Below are 25,249 nucleotides of genomic sequence, written 5' to 3'. Positions count from 1 at the left end.
GGATTTTCAGGGGAATAAATATATTATGTATTATACTATGATGTTGGATATATGTCATCATACATTTGGAAGAATATACAACCGTCAAGCAAATCCTAATGTAAACTATGGACTTTGGGTGATAATAAAGTGTCAATAATATAATGAAGTATCACCAACTGTGACAGATGTATCACTTTGGTGAAGGATGCTGATAATGCAGAAGGCTATGCATACGAAGAGGCAAGGAATATAAGGCTATCTCTGTACCTTCCTCTCAATTTTGCTGTGAACTTAAAACTGCTCTAAAAAATTAAGTCTACTAAAAAACCAAAAACTTAAACCAATAACCTAACTTACTTTAAGAAACTAGAAGAGAGGAGCACCTGGGTGGCTCAGTTGGTTAAGCATTCGACTTTGGCTCAGGTCATGATCTCATGGTTCCTAAGTTGGAGCCCTATGTCAGGCTCTGTGCTGAAAACTCAGAGCGTGGAGCCTGCTTCAGATTCTGTGTCTCCCTCTCTCTCTCTCTGCCTCTCCCCAGCTCACACTTTGTCTCTCAAAAATAAACAAACACTGGAAAAAAAATTTAAGAAACTAGGAAAGAAAAGCTAACTAAACCCAAACCAAACAGAAATAATAAAGACTAGTGTGGAAACACATGAAATAGAAAATGGAAAAATGGAGAAAAATCAATGAAGCCAAAATTTGGGTCTTTAAAAAGATCAACAAAACTGACAAGCCTTTCACTAGACTGACCAAGAAAGAAGAAAAAGATTCAAATTACTAAAATTATGAACGAAAGTGGGGACATTGATATTAACCTTACAGAAATAAAAAGGATTATAAAAGAATACTACAATCATATGCCAACAGATGAGATAATCTAGATGAAATAAATTCCCAGAAAGACACAAACTACCGAAACCGACTCGATAAAAAAATAGAAAATCTGAACAACACTTTGTAACAAGTGAAAAGATTGAACTAGTAATCCAAAAACTTCTTATAAAGAAAAGCCCAGGACTATATATGGCTTCACTGCCACCAAACATTTGAATTAATGACCAATCATTCACAAACTCTTCCCAAAAAATGTAAGAGGAGGGATCACATCCCAACTCATTCTATGAGACCTGGATTATCCCAAAACCAAAACCAGTGAAAGCAATCACAAGAAAACCACAAACAAATATCCATTACGACTACAGACAGAAAAATCCTTAACAAAATACTAGCAAACAAAATTCAGCAATATCTAAAGTGTATTAGGGGTGCCTGGGTAGCTCAAGCAGTTAAGCATCCAACTCTTGATTTTTGCTCAGGTCATGATCTCACAGTTTGTGAGACTGAGTCTCATGTCAGAGTCTGCTTGGGATTTTCTCTTTCCCTCTCTGTCTGCCCCTCCTCCACTTGCTTTCTCTTTCTCTCAAAATAAACTAAAAATAAATAAGGAAATAAAATGTATTAAACACCACGATCAAGAGGAATTTGGGAATTTGTCCACGAAAGGAAAGTGGTTTAACATATGAAAATCAATCACTGTATTATACCATAATAATAAAGGAAAAAGAACACACAATCATCTCAACAGACTCAGAAAAAGTATTTACCCTTGCATGGTAAAACCATTCCACAAATAAGGAAAAGAAGAAACATTCTCAATTTGATGAAAGCCAGATGAAAAGCTCAGAGATAACATACGTAAGAGCAAAAGACTGTTTTTCTCCTAAGATCAAAAACAAGACAAGGATGTCTGTCCTAAACGAAGTACTGGAGGTTGCAGCCAGAGCAATTAGGCAAGAGAATAAAATAAAAGCAAACAGACTGTAAAAGAAGAAGTACAACTCTTTCTATTCACAGATGACATGATCCTGTATAAAGAAAATGCAAAGCAATCCACTTAAAAATGATCAGAACCATTAAATGAGTTCAGCATAGTTTTACGACATGAGATTAAAATACAAAAATCTATTTTGATACATCTGAATAACCAATCTGAAAATAAAATAATTCAATATATATAATATAGCATCAGAAAGAGTGAAATACTTAGGAATAAACTTTATAAAACAAAAGACCTGCACACTGAAAACTATAAAAATGTTGTTGAAAGAAAGAAAAAGAATCTAATGTGAAAGTCTCTGGTACTCTCCTGGGAATCAAGAACTGCCCTTTGAACTCTTCTGTTTGGCTAAACAAGAATACTACCTGGTCTTAAACTTCATGGATATGCTTTAATAAAAGACAAACCTTTTTTCAGCTGGTATTCCCTTCATGTTTTAAAGTAATGTTTCTTAAATTTAACATGTACATAACTTATCTGATGATGTCATAAAAATGCAGATTTTGATTCAAACTGGGGATGGGTGGGAGGAGGGGCCGACGTTCTTCATTCCTAACAGCTCTCAGATGATTCCAATATTGCTGGTTCTCAGACCACACTTCTAGCAGTTTTTAAGTAATTGCATACATGTAACCAGCCTAACTCACTAGGAGAAAGAAACCATAAGATGGGTGGCAAATCGTGAGAGGAATGAGTCTGATGGATCTTTTAAGGTTTTCATAACCAAACACAATATATTCCCTATCAGTAATTAACACACACTTGCCACCACCCCTCCATTGTGGCCACCACTGATGCAGCTAGCCAGCTAGACTGAGGCTAAATCCATGTAAAACTTATAAAACCTGTTATACAAAGATCATCTCACAGAACTTTAACGGTCACCTCTTCCTCTGCATTTTTTCTCTAGTATTCCTTTGTCTAGTCAGTGTCTCTCACGTGTTATTTGGAGACCAGTGGTATAGTCCCAGGCGATTACTCTATCAACTGGTCTACAGACAATTTGATGAAAAAGTAAAAATTTTGATCACCAAACATTTCCCAAATTTGAAAAGATAAGGACTTTAAAGAAAATTCTTTTAAGTCTTTAACTGTTATGTTTCCAGGGTCACACATACTCTACAAGGATACTTAAGAGGAGACTGTTTTGGCTAACAAAGCTTCACATCATGAGAACTGTTCACATTGGTTAAACATGTATTTTGTTATTATTATGTGTTAAATCTCAAATTTAAGAAAAAGAATCAATGCCTCAAAGGTTCACTGAAGAGCAAAGTGATAAAAATACATTTAACTCAGAATGTCATAAATGATAAATGATATACTATCAGAGTTTAAATAATGTGATCTTGGAATGGACTGTGGCCAGTGAATTAGAATTAGTTTGCACAGAAGACCTCCTTGTTCCCATTGTACTGTAACACATTATTAAACAGGGACTGAAACATTATAAAACAGGGACGAGAAGCCACTGAAGCATTCACAGAATTTTCAACCACTCCAGCCTGCGATCAAAGCCTGCATTATGAATTTTGTCACTGAAAACAAAGATAAAAACTGTAGTCAAAGGAACTTCCAACTTACTTTAACAAAAACAGGCATAAATGGTTAGTGAAACATTAATCACGAATATGCTAAAAGAAAACAATCTGCTGGCAAAATTCTATCATCAGATGACACTACTGGACATTTGTTTGGTACACAGTAAGGAAGAACAATTACTATTACAGATGTATATTCTTAAATATTTTGTTTTATGGCTGGAAGAAACCACTAGTGTTCAGAATATGAATCAACTCATGGCATATACACCATGTAAATCAAGAAATATATGCAACTTTTAACTGATTATCAGTGAAAACATGAAACAGAAGGGATTTTCTTTTAACCAAAAATTATTTTTGAACCTTGACTTGAAAAGGTATACTGGGATCAGTATGGCCAAGCAAGAGGACTAGCCATGTGTGTAACAAGAGTATGGCACCTGAAAGCCAATTCACACATGGCTTCATTTATCGACAACAGCTGGCATTTGCTAGTAAGCCGCCTATTCTTGAGTTAGTGTTAAAAACTGCATGGCTAAATGGGTAAGGGGCACTAAGGAATCTACTCCTGAAATCATTGATGCACTATATGCTAACTAATTTGGATGTAAATTAAAAAAAAATGTTACAAAAAAAATTGCATGGCAAACTATGAACATAATTCAAACTGCAGCCCTTGAGCAGGTATCTTCAGCATGTTATCTCGTCAAGAGAAAAGAATGCTAATAAAAACTATTCAAATGAAGTATACAAACTTTTTTTCACGAAAATGATAGTCAGTAAATAATTTCTATGATTATCTATGGTTTACTCAAGTGGCAGATCTCCATGGCCAACAGCAGAGTGAATAGCGTGAACTTGTCATTTGAGGGCAAAATTCTTAAGGTATATAAAGAGCAAATCATGATACAAATGCCTCAACCAAAAGAAGTCTGACCTTTCCAACATCTAGCCATTTTCTCTCCTTGTGGCAGAAAAAAATCAATGTCTTAGTATTAGGTATACCTAACAGTCATATTCAATCATCACACTAGACCTAAAAACTTTTTAGAAATGAATACAACCAAAAGGAGAAATTTACCAGTGCCACCTTCCAAATATTCAGTGTCACTGCTGAGTGCCACTCATTTGTCAACTCAGTGCCTCACCTAACACTGTATGTAGTTTTCGATGAGAATTCCTGTAATTTTTGTATCCATCCAAATATAAATATCTAAAACACCTAACAGAATCATCCTATACTTCCTATTCCCAAAAACCTATAGTTGAAAAGTGAGATTAGAATTAAAGAGTTGGAAAAAAAAGTTAAATATGAAAGCTTAACTTTGATTTTAGTGAGCTAGGTATCAGTATGGTGAAAGAATACAGCAGTAATTAATTGCTTTTCCTGATGTTTCAATTACTTTAGAATACTGCTTTAATATTATTAGTTGACTCTTAACACAGGTTTGACCTGCATGGCTCCACTTATAAGTGGATTTTTGGGGATAAATTCAGTGTACAGTACTATAAATGTATTTTCTATCATAATTTTCTTAACATTTGCTTTTCTCCAGCTTACTTTATTGTAAGAATACAGTATATAATACATATAACATATAAAACATAAGTGAATTGGCTGTTTATGCTAGCAGCAAGGCTATGAGTAGATAAGTTTTAGGGGAATCAAAAGCTGTAGGTGAATTTTTGACTGCACAGTGTTAGTACCCCTAATGACTGTGTTCAAGAGTCAACTGTATAATGGAGATGTGTGACTTACTCTTTTGTCTTTATTTAAAATCCATGGTATATTTGAAGACCCATCGTGTGGTCCACAAATTCCAAATGTTTGAGAAACACTACTTTCTCTACTACTTTCCATTTATAAGAAGCTATTATTTCTTCCTATGAATTATGCTAGGGAAATTTTGTTTACCCTTATTATTAAACTTCTCACATTAGAAAAGCACTTCATTATCTGCATTTACATTGCCTATTTTTATTTTTTTTTAAAAGAGGGTCTTGGGGCGCCTGGGTGGCTCAGTCGGTTAAGCGTCCGACTTGGGCTCAGGTCATGATTTCACGGTCCGTGAGTTCGAGCCGCGTGTCGGGCTCTGTGCTGACAGCTCAGAGCCTGGAGCCTGTTTCAGATTCTGTCTCCCTCTCTCTCTGACCCTCCCCCGTTCATGCTCTGTCTCTGTCTCAAAAATAAATAAACATTAAAAAAAATAAAATAAAAGAGGGTCTTACTTCAGTATGTATAGCCTCTAGGAAAAACAAATCTAATAATTATTTCAATTTCTCCTTGAACCCTACTCCCCTTGAAAGTCATTCTTTCCATGACCTTCCCAGAACCTGAACTGCCTTCATATACCTATTATAGCCAAGGTGATATTAAAAATGTTTAATAACTGGTATAACCTAAACACCAGAGACACCATAATCACGTGGCTGTAATGGAACGTGGTAACTAAATATCAGCCTTACTTACAGCTCCTTTAAATCATCTGCTCTACTTTTTTCAATGCTAGCCCCATTCTAAAAGATGTCTGGTTATTACTTCCCTGCCCAAGTTGCAGAAAGAAGAAAGTTGTTTTCATGAAGGATAACCACATAAATTGGAATCCAAAAATGAGATTAACACTGTCTATTAAGTCTTTAACTTCCCTTTTATTCCTTAATAGAAGAATTAAGGATAAGTATTAGAAAGAACACATTGTTGTTTTCTTTCTCATACATCAATGGTCTCCAAAGAATAAGGCTCTTCTGGTCAGCTCTTTATTATAGTTTTGTTATTTGATTTTATCCACAGAGTCAGATGTCCCAGTTTTTTACCCACTCAACCAAAATAAAAACATTTAATACACAGACAAATGGGTGGATTTGAGGATATATTAAGGATAATGTAAACTATTAGCAAAACAAAAAAATAACATTTAGAGAGGAGATAACAGAAAGGGAATAGAGAAATTTACAAAAAAGCAAAGAGATGGGTCACTTTTAAATAAACCTGAGATCATACAGTTAAAAAACAACATCACATATATCTTTGTTGTTTTTTCATGATCTGCTTACCCAACTTTGGAAAAACTATTAAGTATTCAGCATTGCATTGAGGACATGCCACTCTGGCTGTACTGTTTCCTCTTTGTTTTTCATCTACCCAACGCTGTAGACAAGCCTGGTGAACCCATTTTGTAGATCCTCTGCACCTGCATGGTCTCACCCATTCAGCTGTTCTATCATCTTCATCAGTGGCAAAACACACCCAGCAACTTCTGTAAATTAAAGAGAAATAATGACGTTATCTTTATGACCCCAGCCTCCCTTCCACCGCAGCACTCACTTAATGAGATAAGCCTACTATGTTATAATATAGAACCTCTACTTTACATTCAAATACCAAGGTGACAAAACAATCAATAGATTTCCAGTTGGAGTTTCTTCTTTTTGGTTTTTCCTTATATTCTTCTGCAGAATCTTGTTTTCTGAATTTTCCTTTTATGTAATTCCCTCCATCTTTCCAATAATTCTTCACCTTCTCTTATGAATCAGAGTGCAAAAAGACAACCCTCAAGCTGCTTTTGTTTTAGAAGACCCTAATAATTCTTTGGGTAAGCAGAGAAATATGTGAAATTCAGTGTTTTCCCCACTTCAACAACACTAAACCTCTTCAACTTGGAAAACTAAAGGATTATACAAATAATTTCACTATGGTCTCATTCAATTTTCAACGGAGGGGATTATTAAGTCTTAAAAAAATAAAGGGGGAAGAGATAAAGACATCAGGATAAACTGTTTTAGGATAGTAATATAGTAAATTTGGCCCTACGTGTTTCAAGTATGAATGACTTTCTTTTTTCTGTGGAGTTATATTTATTATATTTGAAATCTAGAAGTCTCAACTCTGAGATGTTTATATTAAAAATTCAATTGAGACGGTTAATTTTAAAACATATTCCAGGGGTGCCTGGGTGGCTTAGTAAGTTAAGCATCCAACTCTTGATTTCAGGTCAGGTCATGATCTTACAGGTCCCTGAGATTGAGCCCCACATCAGGCTCTATGCTGACAGCTTAGAGCCTCCTGGAAATTCTCTCCCCCTCTCTGCCCCTCCCCCACTCACAAGTGCTCTTTCTCTCAAAAATAAATGAAACTTTAAAAAAGTTAGAAAAAAATGTTTCCCATTTTGCTTTTCTTAGAGAGAGTGTGTGCGCATGTGTGCAAGTGGGGGTGAGGTGCAGAGGGAGAGAATCCCAAGCAGGCTCCTTGCTCAGCAGGGAGCCTGATGTAGGGTTCTATGCCACAACTCTGGAATCATGACCTGAGCCAAAAATCAAGAGAAGGCTCAACTGACTGAGCCACCCAGGTGCCACCCACCCCCCATTTTGCTTTTAAGAATACCTGAAGTCTAGGGGCACCTGGGTAGCTCAGTCACTTGGGCATCCGACTCTTGATTTCGGCTTAGGTCAAGATCTCAAGGTTTGTGAGTTCAAGCCCTGAGATGGAGCGTGCTTGGGATTCTCTCTCAAACTTAAAAAAAGAGAGAGAAAGTACCTCATGAAGTCTAATTTTTTCTTGTGGAATTAGATTGCAATTCATTATTTTTTCTCCCAATTGACACAAGTTGGCACTGATTTTCATTACGGCAAATACAGTTTAACTCCATGAGACCATTCACTTCTCCCTGCCCCCATTGAAGTGTGTACAATTAGAAACTGCTAACTGAAGCTTGTTATCTACTGTGCACTTAAAAAAACTTTTTTTTTAACATTTATTCATTTTTTTGAGAGAGAGACAGAGCGTGAATGGGGGAGGGGCAGAGAGAGAGGGAGACACAGAATCTGAAGCAGGCTCCAGGCTCCGAGCTGTCAGCACAGAGCCTGATGCGGGGCTAGAACTCACAAACCGCGAGATCATGACCTGAGCTAAAGTCGGCCGCCCAACTGACTGACCCACCCGGGAGCCCCTCTACTGTGCACTTTAAAAAATGTTTTAATGTTTATTTTTGAAAGAGAATGAGAGAGTGCATGGGCACGTGTGCACGCACAAGCAGGGGAGGGGCAGAGAGAGGAGACAGAGAATCCGAAGCAGGCTCCAGGCTCCAGAGCTGCCAGCACAGAGCCTGACATGGGGGCTCAAACCTACCAACAGTTGAGATCATGAACTGAGCTGAAGTTGGACACTTAACCAACTGAGCCACCCAGGTGTCCATCTACTTTGCATTAATTAAATAAATTGCTTCTGTCAGAACTAGCTTAACTATGCTCAATGGGAAAGACTAGTCAGGTACTGTAGATTCATGAGGTCTCCAGTCCTTGTAGAACAACATATATTTTAACTGGGTGCTCCAATTAAAAACTTCCAATTAGAACAGGTAAGAAAACTTCCTATTTTTTTTTTTTTTTTAAGTAGGCTCCATGCCCACTGTGGGGCTTGAACTCATGACCCTTAGAACAAGAGTTGCATGTTTCACTGACTGAGCCAGCCAAGCACCCCAGAACAGGGGAAAAATACTTAATTCATAGCAACATCCAAAACTGTGACTTTATTCAGCTTTCAAATTCAATCAGGTTTCATACGACCTAGGTAAAAATGGGAGGTAGGGAGTGTTTGTTTAGCACCATGACCCACCTCAGTCAAGCTGTCTCAGCTCTCATACTACCTTATGGTTATCTAAAAGTGCCCCTTCCTCCTCTCCATCTTTTAAATTTTATTGTGGGAAAATATACATAAAATTTACAACTTTTAAGAGTATAGTTCAGTAGCATGACGTACATTCTTACTGTTGTACAACCATCATCACTATCCACAGTTTGACTGGGTATAACTATATAATTTACAAAGTTTTGCATACATTTCAAATGACAAGTATAAGCAAACAGACTTGGTTAACTGAGGTGTTAGAATATATGTGCCCCACAACTGAGGAAATTTTATATTTGTTTACCTCTGGGAAATGAGATATACAGTTGTGATAACAAAACAGGCATAATACCTAGAAACGTTCTAGGTTCTTCTAAGATTTTCATTTCAACAATGAGCAGCATATGTAGCTAAGTACATCTAGACCAGCATAATTAATCAGCATTAAGGTGAATCGAATAAACCCAATTTCAGTCACCAGGAAAAAAATAAAACGTAAAAATATATCTCCTCAGAACCTTAGTACCAGGCTGAACCAAACGAAATTGCCTATGTTCATCTGTTTTAGACCTACATAAATGGCAATCTCATATTTCAATTTAATGCAATTACTTGTATAACTATATTCCCCACAAATTCTCGTCAGTGTAAGTTTATTTTTCTTAAACATTTTTTAAAGTTTATTTATTAAAAAAAATTTTTTTTAATGTTTATTTATTTTTGAGTGAGAAAGTGAGACAGAACGTGAGGGGGGAGGGCCAGAGAGGGAGACACAGAATTGGAAGCAGGCTCCACTCTGAGCTGTCAGCACAGAGCCCCACGTGGGGCTCGAACCACGAACCATGACCTGAGCTGGAGTCGGTGGACACCCAACCGATTGAGCCACCAGGTGCCCCTTATTTATTTATTTTGAGAGAGAGAGAGAGGGAGAGCGCGCGCGTGAGAGTGAGCAAGCGCACAAGCAGGGGAGGGGCAGAGAGACAGAATCCCAAGCAGGCTCCGTGCTGTCAACGCAGAGTCTGACAGGGGGCTCGGCTCGATCTTGACAACTGTCAAATCATGACCTGAGCTAAGATCAAGAGTGGGACATTTAACTGACTGAGCCACCCAGGTGCCCCTTTCCTAAAATTTTATTATGTTTTTTATTATGTTCAGTGACTACCCTTTTTCTCAATATCTACATTCTATAATTCTTGTAATTTTGCTTTATATGTCCTTTACTCCATATTCATTTATCACTCTTACTTTTGATGTACTTCAATGTTGAGGCATCAGTATATTTCACTCCTAAACACTTTTACAGTTTTACTTTTTAGAAGGTACTCAACTGACATTTAAAGCAAGCACTTTCGGATGTTTTCTAATTTCACAACTACGGTAGATAAGGTAGTTGAACGGTGATTTACAGTGGAAACTCATTAGGAGTTAAACCTAATAAGAACTGTTAACACAAATAACCTTGTTTTGTTTGATTCATAGTGATAGCATACAGTTTACAAATTTGGGTTTTGAAGCTAAGCCTCATACAGATTGAAATTATCTTACAGATGAGATATTAAAAGAAACCTTATTGATACCAATACTCTCAAAAAAGTGTGCCTGATTTTCAACATCTACCAACTTACCACATCCATTTTCTCTTTATTTCAACTGTTAGTGTTAATCTGATGATGGTCATTTGAGATCAAATAGGAAACTTCTGATAACACTAAATCACTTCATCTAAAAATTATAGTTTAGATACAGATAAATATGAAATGGAAATTTCTAACAATACTAGAGACATTGCCAGCAACATTTACTGAGTATTCACTGGGTCCATGTGGCTGCACAAATAAAATAAATGGAAGATTGTATCTATTTGGAAAATCCTATAAATTAACTGGGGTCACATCCAACAAACAGAAGATTTAATAAGGTTCCAGAAATTACCATAGGTATACCTTAAGAAGAAATTGAAGATCAATTTGGATAGATCAGAGAAGGCTTCAGGGAGGAGTGATAGTAGAAATTAGCAAAAGCAGGGACAAATGATTACAGAGATTCTTGAAACAAAGTTTCCTGGACCAGCAGTTTCAAGATCACTTGGGAACTTGCAAATTCTCTGGTTCTACCCCAGATCTACTTAATCTGAAACTCTGAAGAAGCGCCTTGAATTCTCTGAAGGTGATCCTGAGGTAAAGTTTGAGAACTGATGGTATAGAAAAATGGCAGGTAGGAAAAAAAAAAAAAAGGCAAAGAGATTGGTGAAAGCAAACCGTTATGAAGGAGACATTTACTAGATTTGCTTAAGTCAGAAATATGTGCTTTTTTCATATAAATAACAGTATAGAACTATGTATGCTGACAGTGCTCTTGCAACCCTGGTGAATTCCTAAAAACCTGCCGGACTTTCTGCAAGAAGTGTTGCAAGCACCAACTCTATGAAGTGACACAGTACAAGGAAGGCAAAGATTCTCTTTATCCAAGAAAAGCGGCGTTTATGACAGGAAGCAGAATGGCTATGGTGGGTAGCCTAAGCCGTTTTTCCGGAAAAAGGCTAAAACTACAAAGAAGACTGTGCTGAGGCTTTAATGTGTTGAGCCCAACTGCAGATCTAAGAGAATGCCGGCTATTGAGAGGCAAGCATTTTGAACTGGGAGGAGATAAAAGGGCCACATGTCACATGGTCCAGTTCTAAGCTTCATATTTTATTTTATTTAAAAAAAAATTTTTTTTTCAACGTTTATTTTTTTTTGGGACAGAGAGAGACAGAGCATAAACGGGGGAGGGGCAGAGAGAGAGGGAGACACAGAATCGGAAACAGGCTCCAGGCTCTGAGCCATCAGCCCAGAGCCTGACGCGGGGCTCGAACTCACGGACCGCGAGATCGTGACCTGGCTGAAGTCAGACGCTTAACCGGCTGCGCCACCCAGGCGCCCCTAAGCTTCATATTTTAAAATCTTGAGGTTATGTTCACTTCAAAAAAAAAAAAAAGTAACACTACAGAAAATGTTAATTTCTAAAGAATTTATTGATTTACAACCTTACTACATATAGGAGTTTATTCTATTTAATTTGGAAAGAACATCAGTCTGTGATATAAGGGCCAGATAGATGGGAATATATAACCATATAAAAATAAAAATGGTTACATGAATGTTTTTAGGCAAACAGCCTATATTATATAAGACAGAGTTACTAGTCTTCAGGGTTGGAAAAAAGGAGGGGAAGGAACAAAATATGAATGTGTATGAATCCTTTTTTTCCTCATTAAAAAAAATTTTTTTTAATATTTATTTATTTTTGAGAGACACAGAGTGTGAGCGGGGGAGGGGCAGAGAGAAAGGGAGACAGAATCCGGAACAGGTTCCAGGCTCTGAGCTATCAGCATAGAGCCGGATGCGGGGCTCGAACTCACAAACCAAGAGATCATGACCTAAGCCGAAGTCGGACGCTTAACCAACTGAGCCACCCAGGCGCCTCTTTCCTCATTTTTTAAAAACTTCTGATAGACTGACCAGGAACAACAGCTGAGAAGGTCTTATAATTATGCTTTCCTGATTCCCCTTATCCTACTCCCTTTTTGGTGAAATCTATTTCAGCTATTTATTCTCTAATTCTCTGCCTTCTTATAGTGAGAAAAAGAGGGGACTGAAAATGACAGGTTTATTCTCAAGATCTTAGAATGAGAGAGAAGAATGTACAGCACGATTTCTCCTCTTTTTAAGGAACAAACAATGTCCCACCCTTCCCTCTACCATCAGTCCTGTATGTGGTTTAGGCAGTTAGTCCTCCCCTATCCCCAGCTCCAGGAAAAGTAATCCTTAGACTGGTTTAAGGGTGTATCCTAACTCCAAATTATAGTGATTGGAGCTGGGCCCATGAAGCTGGTATTATCAGAGTGAATCTTAGAATTTTTGCTGGGAAAGCTGGTACACAGGTTTTCTCTTTTCTACAGAGCTTTAAGGCAGGAAGGTGTGAGGCTAAATGAAGGTGTAATGGTATTACTGCCAAGAGAACCACCATGTGCAGCCTAAAGAAACCAGAGGAAGCTGAAAGATGGAAACTGATGGCTTTGAGACATGGATCAAGCTGTGCTTAAAGCTAAATATACTCTTACACTGTTCACTTACATAAACCTATAGCTGTGTGTGTGGTTTTAAGTTTAACCAGTCTGGGGCAGATTTCCCAACAGGTGCAACTCAAACAATCTTGATGGTGTGAAAAATTAGATAGAAGAGATGGCCCCAGAACAATCATATGATATAAACTCCAAACAGCTTTTATACATACACACAGTATTTTTTGTCAACAGCTTTGTTCCCTACTGTTCAGAACTTGAACAGATAAGTCTTAAATACACCTAATTTCTACTGCAAGTGCTTTGAATCTTGCAAGATTTTCTATTTTTTACACTGGGCAAAATACGTTCTTGATTTTGCTACTGGATCAGGTCATTTTTTCTTTTTTTAAATTTTTTTTTTTTTAATGTTTTATTCATTTTTGAGACAGAGAGAGACAGAGCATGAACGGGGGAGGGGCAGAGAGAGAGGGAGACACAGAATTGGAAGCAGGCTCCAGGCTCTGAGCCATCAACCCAGAGCCCGACGCGGGGCTCGAACTCACGGACCGCGAGATCGTGACCTGGCTGAAGTCGGACGCTTAATCGACTGCGCCACCCAGGCGCCCCTGGATCAGGTCATTTTTTAGATAAACACAGATAAAAAAGATAAAACCCAACATTTTCAAATTAAAAATTTTTACTGATAACACCATAATATTTACATTCAGGGTCAATATAACAATTCTACTTGAATTCAAGTTATTACAATTTTAATGTTATGATTTATGGGATACATTTTGAATATCCTAAAAGGTGAGAATAACTGGCTCTTTCCCATTTCAAAGGACAAAGCCAAAAACTTTTCAAAGTCCACACCCTAGAAAGGTTGTAATTTCAGACCAAACTTTGTTTCTTTTTCTTTTTTTACTGTTATTATTTTTTTTAATTTTTGAGAGAGATAGAGCATGAACAGGGGAGGGGCAGAGAGAGAGGGAGACACAGCATCTGAATCAGGCTCCAGACTCTGAGCTGTCAGCACAGAGCCTGACGTGGGGCTCGAACCCACAAATTGTGAGATCATGACATGAACCAAAGTCGGACGCTTAACCGACTGAGCCACCCAGGCGCCCCTCTAAGTCTCTCTTTAAGTCATTCCCCACCCACCTTCAATCCTCCAATCTCTTAGAAAGTGGTATTCAATGTGATGCACAAACATCTTTTGAGAATTTACTAGAAATACAAATTCTCAGGCCACCCAAGACCAACAGAATCAGAAACTCTCGGGGAGGGACCTGATACTACATTTAAAAAAAATCATTCAAAAACATTTTAGGGGAGCCTAGGTGGCTCAGATGGTTAAGTGTCCAACTCTTGATTTCAGCTCAGGTCATGATCTCATGGTTTGTGAGTTCACCCCTCCCCCACGCTCTGTGCTGGCAGTGTGGAGTCTGCTTGGGATTTTCTTTCCACCCCCCCCAGCCCCTCCCCCACTAGAGCACTCATCCTCTATCTCCAAATAAACTTAAAAAATTTTTTTTAATTTAAAATTTTTATTGTGGTAAAATACATATAAAATGTATCATCTTAACTATTAAAAAAATTTTTTTAATGTTTATTTTTGAGAGAGACAGAAAGCAAATGGGGGAGGGGCAGAGAGCAGGAGACACAGAATCAGAAACAGGCTCTTAGGCTCTGAGCTGTCAGCACAGAGGTTGACATGGGGCTTGAGCTCAAAGGACACAAGATCATGACCTGAGCCGACGTTGGACGTTTAAGCCACCCAGGCACCCCACTATTCTTTTTTTTTTTTTTTTTTTGAGAGAGAGAGAGAGGTGGGGGGGAGATGGATAGAGGGAGAGAGGGAATCTTAAGCAGGCTCCACGCTCAGCGCAGAGCCTGACACATGGGGCTCAATTCCGTGACCGGGAGATCATGACCTGGGCCGAAATTAAGAGTTGGACACTTGACTGCCTGAGCTACCCAGGCACCCCCCACCCTCATCTTAACCATTTTCAAGTGTGCAATTTAGTGGTATTAAATACATTCTCTTGTAGCTCTTTTACCTTGTAAAACTGAAACTCTGTACCTATTAAACAACTCCCCAATCCTCCTTTCCCTAGTCCCTGACAACCACCATTATAGTGTCTTCATGGTTTTGACTATTCTAAGTACCTCAAATAAGTGGAATCATCTAGTATTTGTCTTTGGCTTATTTCACTTAGCATAATGTCCTCCAAGTTCATCCATGTTGGAACACACTGCAAAATATCCTTCCTTTTTAAGGCTGAATAATACTCCATTGTATGTATATACCACATTTTGCTTATCTGTTCATTGTTCAATAGATACTTGGGTTGCTTCCATATTTAGCTACTGTGAATAACACCGCTATGAACATGGGTGTACAAATATTTGAGACCCTGCTTTCAATTCTCTGAGGTATATGCCCAGAAGTGGCACTGTTGGATCACACAGTATTCCATTTTTAATTTTTTGAGGAACTGCTGACATTGTAACAAGCCCTACAGGTGATCACAATACCTAAAGTTTGAGAATCTCTGCTATAGTCATTCCTCTTTATTCTTTTAAACCTCAAATACTGTATTCACCATAACACAGAAATGAAATTTCATTTTACACCCAACATAAAAATTTTAAAATTATTTGGTTTTTAATTTAAACCACTTCTCAACCTTTTGGCTAAGATCAAGTGTGGTTTTTAATTTAAACAAGAAGTAAAATGCTCAAGATTTTTTTTTTTCTCCTAAGGTAAAGAGCTAGCTTTAGCTAGCTCTTGTGGGGAAAAGACATGCAACTTCAAGGTGTTCTATAACGGAGCAAAGAACTTGGGGTGTGGAGCCAGACTGTTCAAGTTCAAACCCCTGTTTACCACTTATTATAGGTGTAACAACAGAATCTCTTGTATTGTAAGGCAGGGGTTCTTAATCTGGGGTCCATGAAAATTTATCCCAGAAAATTTGGATGGGGAAAGAAATTACATCTTCATTTTTGCTAACCTCTAAATAAAATTTAATTTTCCTCCAATGATGAATGTAAGCAAACCATAATAATATTAACAGTACAGCAATTAGAAATTACAGTATATTGACCAGAAATTTTCATATTATTTTACAGCTACCTGTGCAGATCCCAAAATAACATTTACTCATTGCAAATTTGAATGTAGTTATCAGACCAACCAATACAGCTTGTATTTTAAGGTATTAAATAAAGCTCATATTACTGTATCAGATTTTTAACAGGTTGATTGGTTTCATTTATTTTCCTTGTTTGTTTGTTTATTTTTGAAAGAGAGAGAGGGCAAGTGAGGGAGGGGCAGAGAGAGAGTTGCAAGCAGGCTCCACACTGCCAGTGCAGAGCCTGACACAGGGCTTGGACTCACCAATGATAAGATCACGACCTGAGCTGAAATTAAAAGTTGGGTACTTAATGGACTGAACCACCCAGACGCCTCTCATTTCTGATACTATGTATTTTGTGTTCTTTTGTGTTCTTTCAAAACATTCTGAGCAGGAACCCAAAGGCTTAACCAGTCTGCCAAAGGAATGGTCAGCATTAAAAAGGTTTAATGTTAAGATCTCCTATTGTAAAAGATTAAACAAATGATCATGAAACTACATAAGCATTGCCTGCCATATATAAAACCACTAAATGAACACTAGTAATAATGGTACTCATAAAGACGGGAATGGTGTCTGGGGTGCTTGAGTGGCTCAGTTAGTTAAGTGTCTGACTCTTGGTTTTGGCTCAGGTCATGATCTCACCGTTCGTGTGATTGAACCCCACAGTGGGCTCTGCATTGACAGCACGGAGCCTGCTTAGAACTAACTCTCTCTCTCTCTCTCTCTCTCTCTCTCTCCCTCTCTCTCTCTCTCTCTCCCCCCACCTCTCTCTGCCCCTACCCTGCTCCAGCTTGCTCTCTCTCAAAATAAATAAACTTAAAAAAGATGACAAAGACGGTGTCAACTTTACATCTATGGCTAGATGTTATGGATGCAATTTGTTACCTAAATTAGCACATAAGGAAATTCTGCTTGGCACCCTGGTATTCAGTGGAAAAAGTCCTGGATTCCTAATCACCACCCCTCCCCCCCGCCGCCCCCACCACACACACGTTTTCAATAGGCCAATACCACTGCATAAGATATTCATTCAAATCCTCTCAATTCATTTTCTTCCACCCTTCTTTTCCTTCTACTATCTCTTTAAATGCCTCCTGCTTGCTCAGGTACACACTATTTACTTCTACACCTTCCCACCTGGCAAGTTGGGGCACATTACTTTACAAAGTAAAGGAAAATCTGGGAATTATCACAATTGGCTCAAAGGTTAAAGAACAAATCACTATTATCACAATATGAAGAAAAAAATGATGAATCTAAAGATTGTTATTCTTCAAAATAAATGTGTAGACTCAACAGTATTGGTAATATCACTAAATCTGTACCCTTTACATGCCACCCTTTACAAAAGATTATTTTATACTACATGATTTTAAAACTGTAACTTTTTTCCAGGTACAGATCCTAACAGTAAGCTTTATACACTGTTCAAGGAATACATGGCTAGTTTGTCTAAAACCTAAGATTATTCAAGATCTCCTCCTGAATCAGTTTCTGAGTACCTACTAAGTACATTCATTATTTGATGCCACAAGGACTACATTAAGTGCCAAGAAAAGATATTACAATGTGAGTAATAAGTTATATAGAAATGTGAGGATGACAGTATGACGCAGCTGAGATGGTTTCATGAAAAGGACATAACTACGGATGAGAATTTAAGCTGGATTGGGAAATGAAAAGAGTAAGGGTATTCAAACTAAGAAAAATTGCATAAACAAGACAGAAATGAGCATATGATCATGGACAATAAGAACACCAACATAGTTGGAGCGGATTTTAAGGTAAACCTAGATATCATAAACCAGTTAGGAAAGGATGGATGACAAAGATAACCTCACATCATAGGGCTCATTTGTGACTCATCCACTGTTTATATGGTTATTTTTTAAAAGTACATGGAAAAAAGGGGAGGAAACTTTACCAATAAAAGTTTCTCAATAGCATATTTATTTACTAAATAAGTAAGTATGGTTATCTAATAAAACTGTCAGTAAAGTTTATCTTTACAGACTCAAATTGCAGGTGTCTATCTTGGATTATTAGAAAGATCTGGGAAATCATAGGCTCCTGCCTTAGAGATCACTTTGATTAAAACTGGAGTGTAGCAGAATGGAATTCCAGGAGGTAGGAGAGAGAACGATGAAACAAGCTTTAAATTACTGCTGTTGTATTATATATGGTGCCTCAACAATGTATTTGCAGGACTATTTTAAGTAAAGAGAACAAGCAGTCCTTAATTCAGAACATGCTTTAGAGACCCATACTCTGGTTAATGCAAGGAAGGCCTCATTTAACAATGGAAAAAACTGCACACTGTTTTGTCTCACGATTAAAAGTTTCACACCCCATGTATTCTGGTACAGGAACTGTACCATCAAGAAGAATAAAAATCCCTTTATGTCTGTTCACATAAGTGGAATGGAAGTTAAAGTATCTGAATTCATCAAAAGATAAAACCACAATCACAACACATTACCAAAGGGTAAAAATGAAGGGAAATACACTTCAATCAAGCATATACATGCCATCCCCTTTGTCTCTGATATTCAGAAACTCTGCAAGAGTAATTATTTCCATCTTAAATAAACAAGGAAACAAAAGCCTAGAAAGGTTAAGTAATCTGCTCAATGCCTTACAGAGAGGCACGGATGCAACCTAGGCCTCAACTCCAAAACATTGGCTTTCTTCACTGTATCATGCTGCCATATGTATAGTGAATTCTGAGAAATGTTTCCACTTCTTATTTCATAGAAAATTATAGCCAGTACAAGAAATTGTTTCATTTTTTCTAAGGTACTTTTAAACAGCCATAGGAGCTTTCACCAGAGATCTAAACTCCTTCCAGTCTATTTCACTGTGCCATATAAATATTATGTCTCATCAACTGATGTTGATACAACTGATACAACAGTTGTATCATGTAAAGGACTGCTGTATGTATGTATGTATGGCATGTAAAGGACTGCTACAGAGTCTAGAGAAGAGGGGAAAAATATTTCTGAGATGGTTAGAAAAGCTTTATAAATGAGGCAGAACCTAAAATGGGTGTTGAATGATGGGTAGAACTTTGAAAGACAAGATGCTAAAAAGAACATCTTGTGTTCAGAGGACAGTGAGCAAATCAGTTTGGCCTGGGCAACAAACATGTATGTACTATTATTAGTTTTTTCTTCCTTTTTAAGTAGGCTTCATGCCCAGTGATGTCCCAATGCAGGGCTTCAATTCACGACCCTGAGATCGAGACCTAAGCTGAGATCCAGTTGGATGCTTAACCGACTGAGCCACCCAGGTGTCTGTACATACTCATTCTTAAAGAGAAGCAAAGGTTTAAAAAGGTAGTTGGTGCCAGCCATAAACTCAGTGTCTTAAACATAATAGGGAGCACAATACATATGATTATGAAGGGTCTTGAAGGCCAGGCCAAATAATTTGAACTTAAGCTTAATAAGCAATAAAATACAGGTGGTTGAGCAAATGAGTTGGTTCTTTAAATTGTGCTTCTGCTAAGATTATTCTAAGCACTGATACGTCATAAAGGATGAAAAGAAAGGCACAGATTCAATAATGTACCCAAGGTACCAGGCCTTTGTGGGTAAAGGGATAGGGAATAGTTTCCATTCTCAACGAACTTCCAGTTAAACATGCATGGTGGTGGTGGTATCAGGTGTGTGTGGAAGGCTCTAAGACATGGGACAGATGCGTTAACAAAATTACAATACAATGTGATTTTCTATAATAAATGCACAAAAGTTCTATGGAAACACAGGAAGGAGTAACTCACTCTGTCTGAAGGAGCTGTGCAATGCTTCAAGGTGATATTTGAGCTGAATTCTAAAGAAGGGTAAGAGTTAGCCAGGTGTTAAAAGGGAGGAAGTCATCTAAAACAAAAATAAGGAAATGACATATTCAGACAACAATGTAGTGGAATGCAGAACAGTATGATTAAGGTAGGTTGAGGCTGAATTACATTAGTAGATCTAAACCCCTTCACTAGATCTTGAAAGTTTACATTTTATCCCATAGGTGATGTAGACTGGCAGGTTTTGAAGCATGGAAATGATGTGATTATAATTATGCTTTGGCCAATTCTGGTATCACACTAAGTCAAACTAGAAGAGAAAAAGTAGAGCCAGAGAAAGAAGAATCTACAATATCTGATGAGTGAATCTGGAGAAAAAGAAGCAAAAAGAAAAAAAGTGGTGGACTAGAAGGATGGGGTCTAATCAAAGAACAAAAATTGGGAAGAAAAGTAAAAGCCAGGGAAATATCAGTTTAGACACATTAAGGCGCTAGTAATAACATGTATATACAAATGGGAATGTCTATTGGCCAGCTAGGAAAGAGACACTAAAATGTGGGAAAGTGGTCAGGAATAAAGATGCTCATCTGGGAGTCATTCAAACAGAGGTGAAAGTGAGATAATAAGTGGGCACACATCAGAGAAGAATGGTAAGTGTGGAGGCTTAAACCATACTTATGTGATTGAAGGGAGAAAAGGTAATATATGAGGGGAAAATAAGCAAAAGATAGAAAAATAGTACAGTATAACAGAATATAATTTCAAGAAGTTAGAGGGTGGTGGTAATCAGTTTCAACTTTATTACATATATACCGAGGGTACGAAGACCAAGTAAAAAAGGTATTAGATTTACTGATTAAGAAATTATTAGTGATCTTTAGTATACTTTTAGTAGAGCTAAGAAAGGGGAATGAAAGTCAAATTATAAGGAGAGCTAAAGAAGAGAAAATAAGGACCTAAATATCATAAACAGGGGAATAGATTAAGAAAAAAAGAATGTCAATCCAATGAATATTATATATATATTCTCTTTAATTACTGAGTATCATAGAACTCAAAACTATATTTAAAAAAGCAAATTGTAGGCTGATACATTCAAATTTTAGAAACAAAATCACGAATTATATATGGTATACCTGAAAACATTAAACAGGGGCATCTGGGTGGCTCATAGGTTAAGTGTCTGACTCTTGATTTCAGCTCAGGTCGTGATCTCATGGTTCGTGAGTTGGAGCCCCATATCAGGCTCTGCTGACAGTGTGGAGTCTGCTTGGGATTCTTGCTCTCCTCTCTCTTTGCCCCTCCCCTGCTCTCTCTCTCAAAAAATAAAATAAACTAAAAAAATTTTTTTTAAATAAAAGCATTAAACAAAGGAGCCTGGAAAAATATAAACCCATTTATGAGAGTGAAACGGGGATGGGGAGAAGATATGGGACTGATGAGAGTAGTCAAAGGAGATGTTTTCTGTAATCCTTCCACTTTTTTTTTTATGTATTTTTTTTTTTTTTAATTTTTTTTTTCAACGTTTATTTATTTTTGGGACAGAGAGAGACAGAGCATGAACGGGGGAGGGGCAGAGAGAGAGGGAGACACAGAATCGGAAACAGGCTCCAGGCTCCGAGCCATCAGCCCAGAGCCTGACGCGGGGCTCGAACTCACGGACCGCGAGATCGTGACCTGGCTGAAGTCGGACGCCCAACCGACTGCGCCACCCAGGCGCCCCTGTAATCCTTCCACTTTTAACATACAGATGAAAGCAAACGTAACTAATTGCTATGGTTTTTAATTCCAGGTATTGGGTCTGTTAATTGTCAAAATGGGATAGAGATGTGACTGAAGAGATACCAACTGACACAGAATATGAGAAATTGCTTTAATGCAAACTAAGAGATAATTATACAAATCTGAAAATAATATGGCATGTTCCTATCAGAATAGTCTACATCTTCTAAAGGGAGGTACACTTCTGGTTGATAACGCTTTTAGAGTGAGGATTCTAATTCACTTTGTAACTGCAGGAGAGGGACAGGGAACAGATTATTCTCCCCGCTTTCCCTCCCATCTGACTGTTTTGGGACACCGGCTAAGTGCCTTGCCTACTCACCAGGTGCAAGTAAGTGATGTAATACAACATCAACAAACTCCTGAGTATTACTGTGAGATGGGGTAAACATAAGTCAAGTTTTCAGAAGGATCACTCAGCAGGCCCAGGCTTCAAATACAAGATCCATTCCTGCAGTTTGTTACAATATTCTTTGTACTCTGTATACATTTAATCCTAATTTTGAGAAACATAAGAGAAATCAAGAAAACAGATGGTGACAGAGTAATGATATAAAGGGTGTGAGTTTATAAACTTTTCTATTTTTTAATGTTTATTTTTGAGAGAGAGAGAGAGAGAGAGAGACAGACAGACAGACAGACAGACAGTATCTGAAGCAGGCTCCAGGCTCTGAGCCATTAGCACAGAGCCCAATGTGGAACTCGAACTCATGAACCGCGAGATCATGACCTGAGCCGAAGTCGGATGCTTAACTGAGTCACCCCAAAGGCTCCCCAAAGGGTTTGAGTTTATAAATGCTTATAATTTCAAGGCAATGATTTGTGATCCTAAATCATTCATGATACTAGAAAACCACCCCCTTTCCACTACTCTCAAAAATTGTTTGCCCACAACAATTTATTTTTTTTAACGTTCTTTAAAATTTATTTTTGAGACAGAGAGAGAGTGGGCAGAGAATACCAAGAGGGCTCTGTGTGGACAGCAGAACCTGATGTGGGCTCCATCTCACCAGTCGTGAGATCATGATGTGAGAAGTCCGATGCTTAACCGAATGAGCCACCCAGGCACCCCTACCCACAGCAATTTAAAAGATTCAATAATAAATTTACACAGGACATGTGCTTATTGTTACCAAAATGAAAGGCAATCAAAATGTCTATATATGCTCTTTCCACCTACAAATACTGCAATAAAATTTATCAAGATAAATTGCTAAATTAAATTTATTCACAAAGGACAAAGCAGTTCAACTTCAGCTATTAATAAGTTGCCATTGGACAGCCTGGCTGATTCAGTTGGTTAAGCGTCCGACTTTGGCTCAGGTCATGATCTCACGGTTTGTGAGTTCAAGCCACGCATCAGGCTCTAGGCTGACAGCTCGGAGCCTAGAGCCTGCTTCCGATTCTGTGTCTCCTTCTCTCTCTGCCCCTCCTCTACTTGTGCTCGGTCTTTATCAAAAATAAATAAATGTAAAAAAAAAAAAGTTGCCATTAGTTAAAAAACCCTGAAAGACTAAGTAGTATAAACTGAATACACAATCCATGTTACAATGAAGCACAATCTTCATTTAATTTCACAGTTTATTGGAACAAACCTCACTAGAATTTAAGCTCCATATGAGCATTTTCGGTTATGTTCACTACCAAGGATCTAGAATGGTACCGGGTATATGTAGGCACTCAATATTTACTACATAAATTCAATAAATACAAATAATAATTCACTATCAAATACCTAACTTTTAACCTAGAGGCAAAAAAACCAACTTATGCGTTGCACCCATTTCCTTAGTCTTCTCAAGGATAAAATCTGCATCAGAAAAACATAGAGGCAGGTTTCAGAGCTAAATTCTGTCCCTCAAAAACTGCCACCCAAAAACCAATTATAAGCCCTAATAGGTTGACATATTTTAATCTGTGGGGCCTGTCAGTATTCCTCAAATGAATCAATCATCTTTGTATTCAACTTGTATGCAGGGCCAGCCCACATGAACATGACAAATATAAAGGAAAGGGGGGGGGGGATTGCCACAACTGTTGGTTATATGAGAATCTTAAGCACCTTCTGTGTGCCTAATACATAAAATAGCATTTTACTGTTTTATAAAGTGCTTACACGTGTTCTCATTTGATAAAATCCTGTGAGGTAGGATATTATTTTATAAATGAGGATGGATAGCCTCAGATTTAAGTGCAAAAATTCACATAGCTGGTAAATGGCAAAATGAAAATTTCAAGATCACTGTCTCTAAAGCCCAAACTTTTCTTCAGGAATCTCTACTCTTACCATGAAACAATCCCTTAGGGTTTACAGCAGTGGTTTTCAACCACATCAGAAACACCTGGAAAGCTTTTAAAACTACAGATGCTCAGGCCCCATCTTTCAGAAATTTGTGATCTGATTGGTCTTGAACAGAGCTAGGCATCCATCCATAGTTTAAAATGCTCTCCAGGTGATTCTAACGTGAAGCCTGGTTGCAAACTACTGAGATAATAAAAGTCTTCGTCATCTTAATCTACCTTGAGGTATGTCAAAAAGGTACAAAAGATGAAGATAAGCCAATATTATAGTCATCAGCTTCAATAAACGGAGTCAGAATTTCCAAGTTTCCGTTGAGAAGTTCTGAATGCCTTATGAGCACTCCTTGGCTTTTTACTTCTATGGAAATCTCTAAAGAGTGTATGAAAGCCAGGTCACTTTTGCACACAAAAATCTTTCTAAAAGTCACCTATGTAAGAGTGAAAGCACCAGACACTCAAAGGAAAAAAAAAACAAAACTAAGTACAACATATCCCGCACCAGAATAGGGTCTCATTTGATTGGAACTGGCAGTGGACACAGGTGGTCTTCTCTGGGCATATGTTACGCAATTTGCCAGTATGCTGAATTATAATGAAGGAAAAACCTGCTAACTTATCACACCCTGAGGCAACTGGGGAAAACGACACAAAAGTTCATGCATTTGTTCATGAAACAAATATTTACTGATGACCTACTGAGTACCAGGCTCTGTTCTAGAATTTAAAATAAATAATGAGAAAGTTTCTGCTTTCTAGGAGCTTATAAAACTACTTATATTAAAAAAGGGGTTAGTCAATACAACCTGACAACCTGACCTGAATGCTGACCTTAAACAAAGCTGAATTAATCACTGGGTCACCCCTAACTGAATAAAGTCCACAATATGATTTTTATCAATTCTGGTGTCTCAAATTCTAAGCTCCAAAGGAAATGTCTGTTCTGTCACTCTGGGAGGAGATGTACTCTTGGGTGATTTTCGTTCTGGGTGTGGCTGATCCAAACAGCGTTTAACTGGGTATAATCTCAGTTAAGGGAGGCCTTTCATTTAACGTCTTATTGGTGGAACTTTTACTCTGTACAAAGAACTGTACCACCTGCTTAACAAGGTGGCAAGTGGTCTGACAATTGTAAGCAACTGCAAATATTATGTATTAACCTGTAATATTCCCAGGAATTTAAGACC

At 37.8% G+C, this 25,249-nt stretch overlaps 1 protein-coding gene across 1 annotated transcript in view; it reads right to left on the bottom strand.

Annotated features, from left to right (window-relative positions):
* MARCHF5 (membrane associated ring-CH-type finger 5) overlaps positions 1-25,249 on the bottom strand; it is a 57,096-nt gene that overhangs the window by 30,930 nt on the left and 917 nt on the right. The window contains exon 2 of the mRNA XM_045438216.1: positions 6,424-6,626. Coding sequence (XP_045294172.1) covers positions 6,424-6,626 — 203 coding nt within the window. The remainder of the gene's footprint in view (positions 1-6,423; positions 6,627-25,249) is intronic.

This window comes from Leopardus geoffroyi, chromosome D2 (genome assembly GCF_018350155.1).
Source record: "Leopardus geoffroyi isolate Oge1 chromosome D2, O.geoffroyi_Oge1_pat1.0, whole genome shotgun sequence".
Lineage (NCBI taxonomy): Eukaryota > Metazoa > Chordata > Mammalia > Carnivora > Felidae > Leopardus > Leopardus geoffroyi.
Note: the sequence above shows the minus strand (reverse complement) of the source record. Positions and strands in the feature narration are given on the sequence as shown.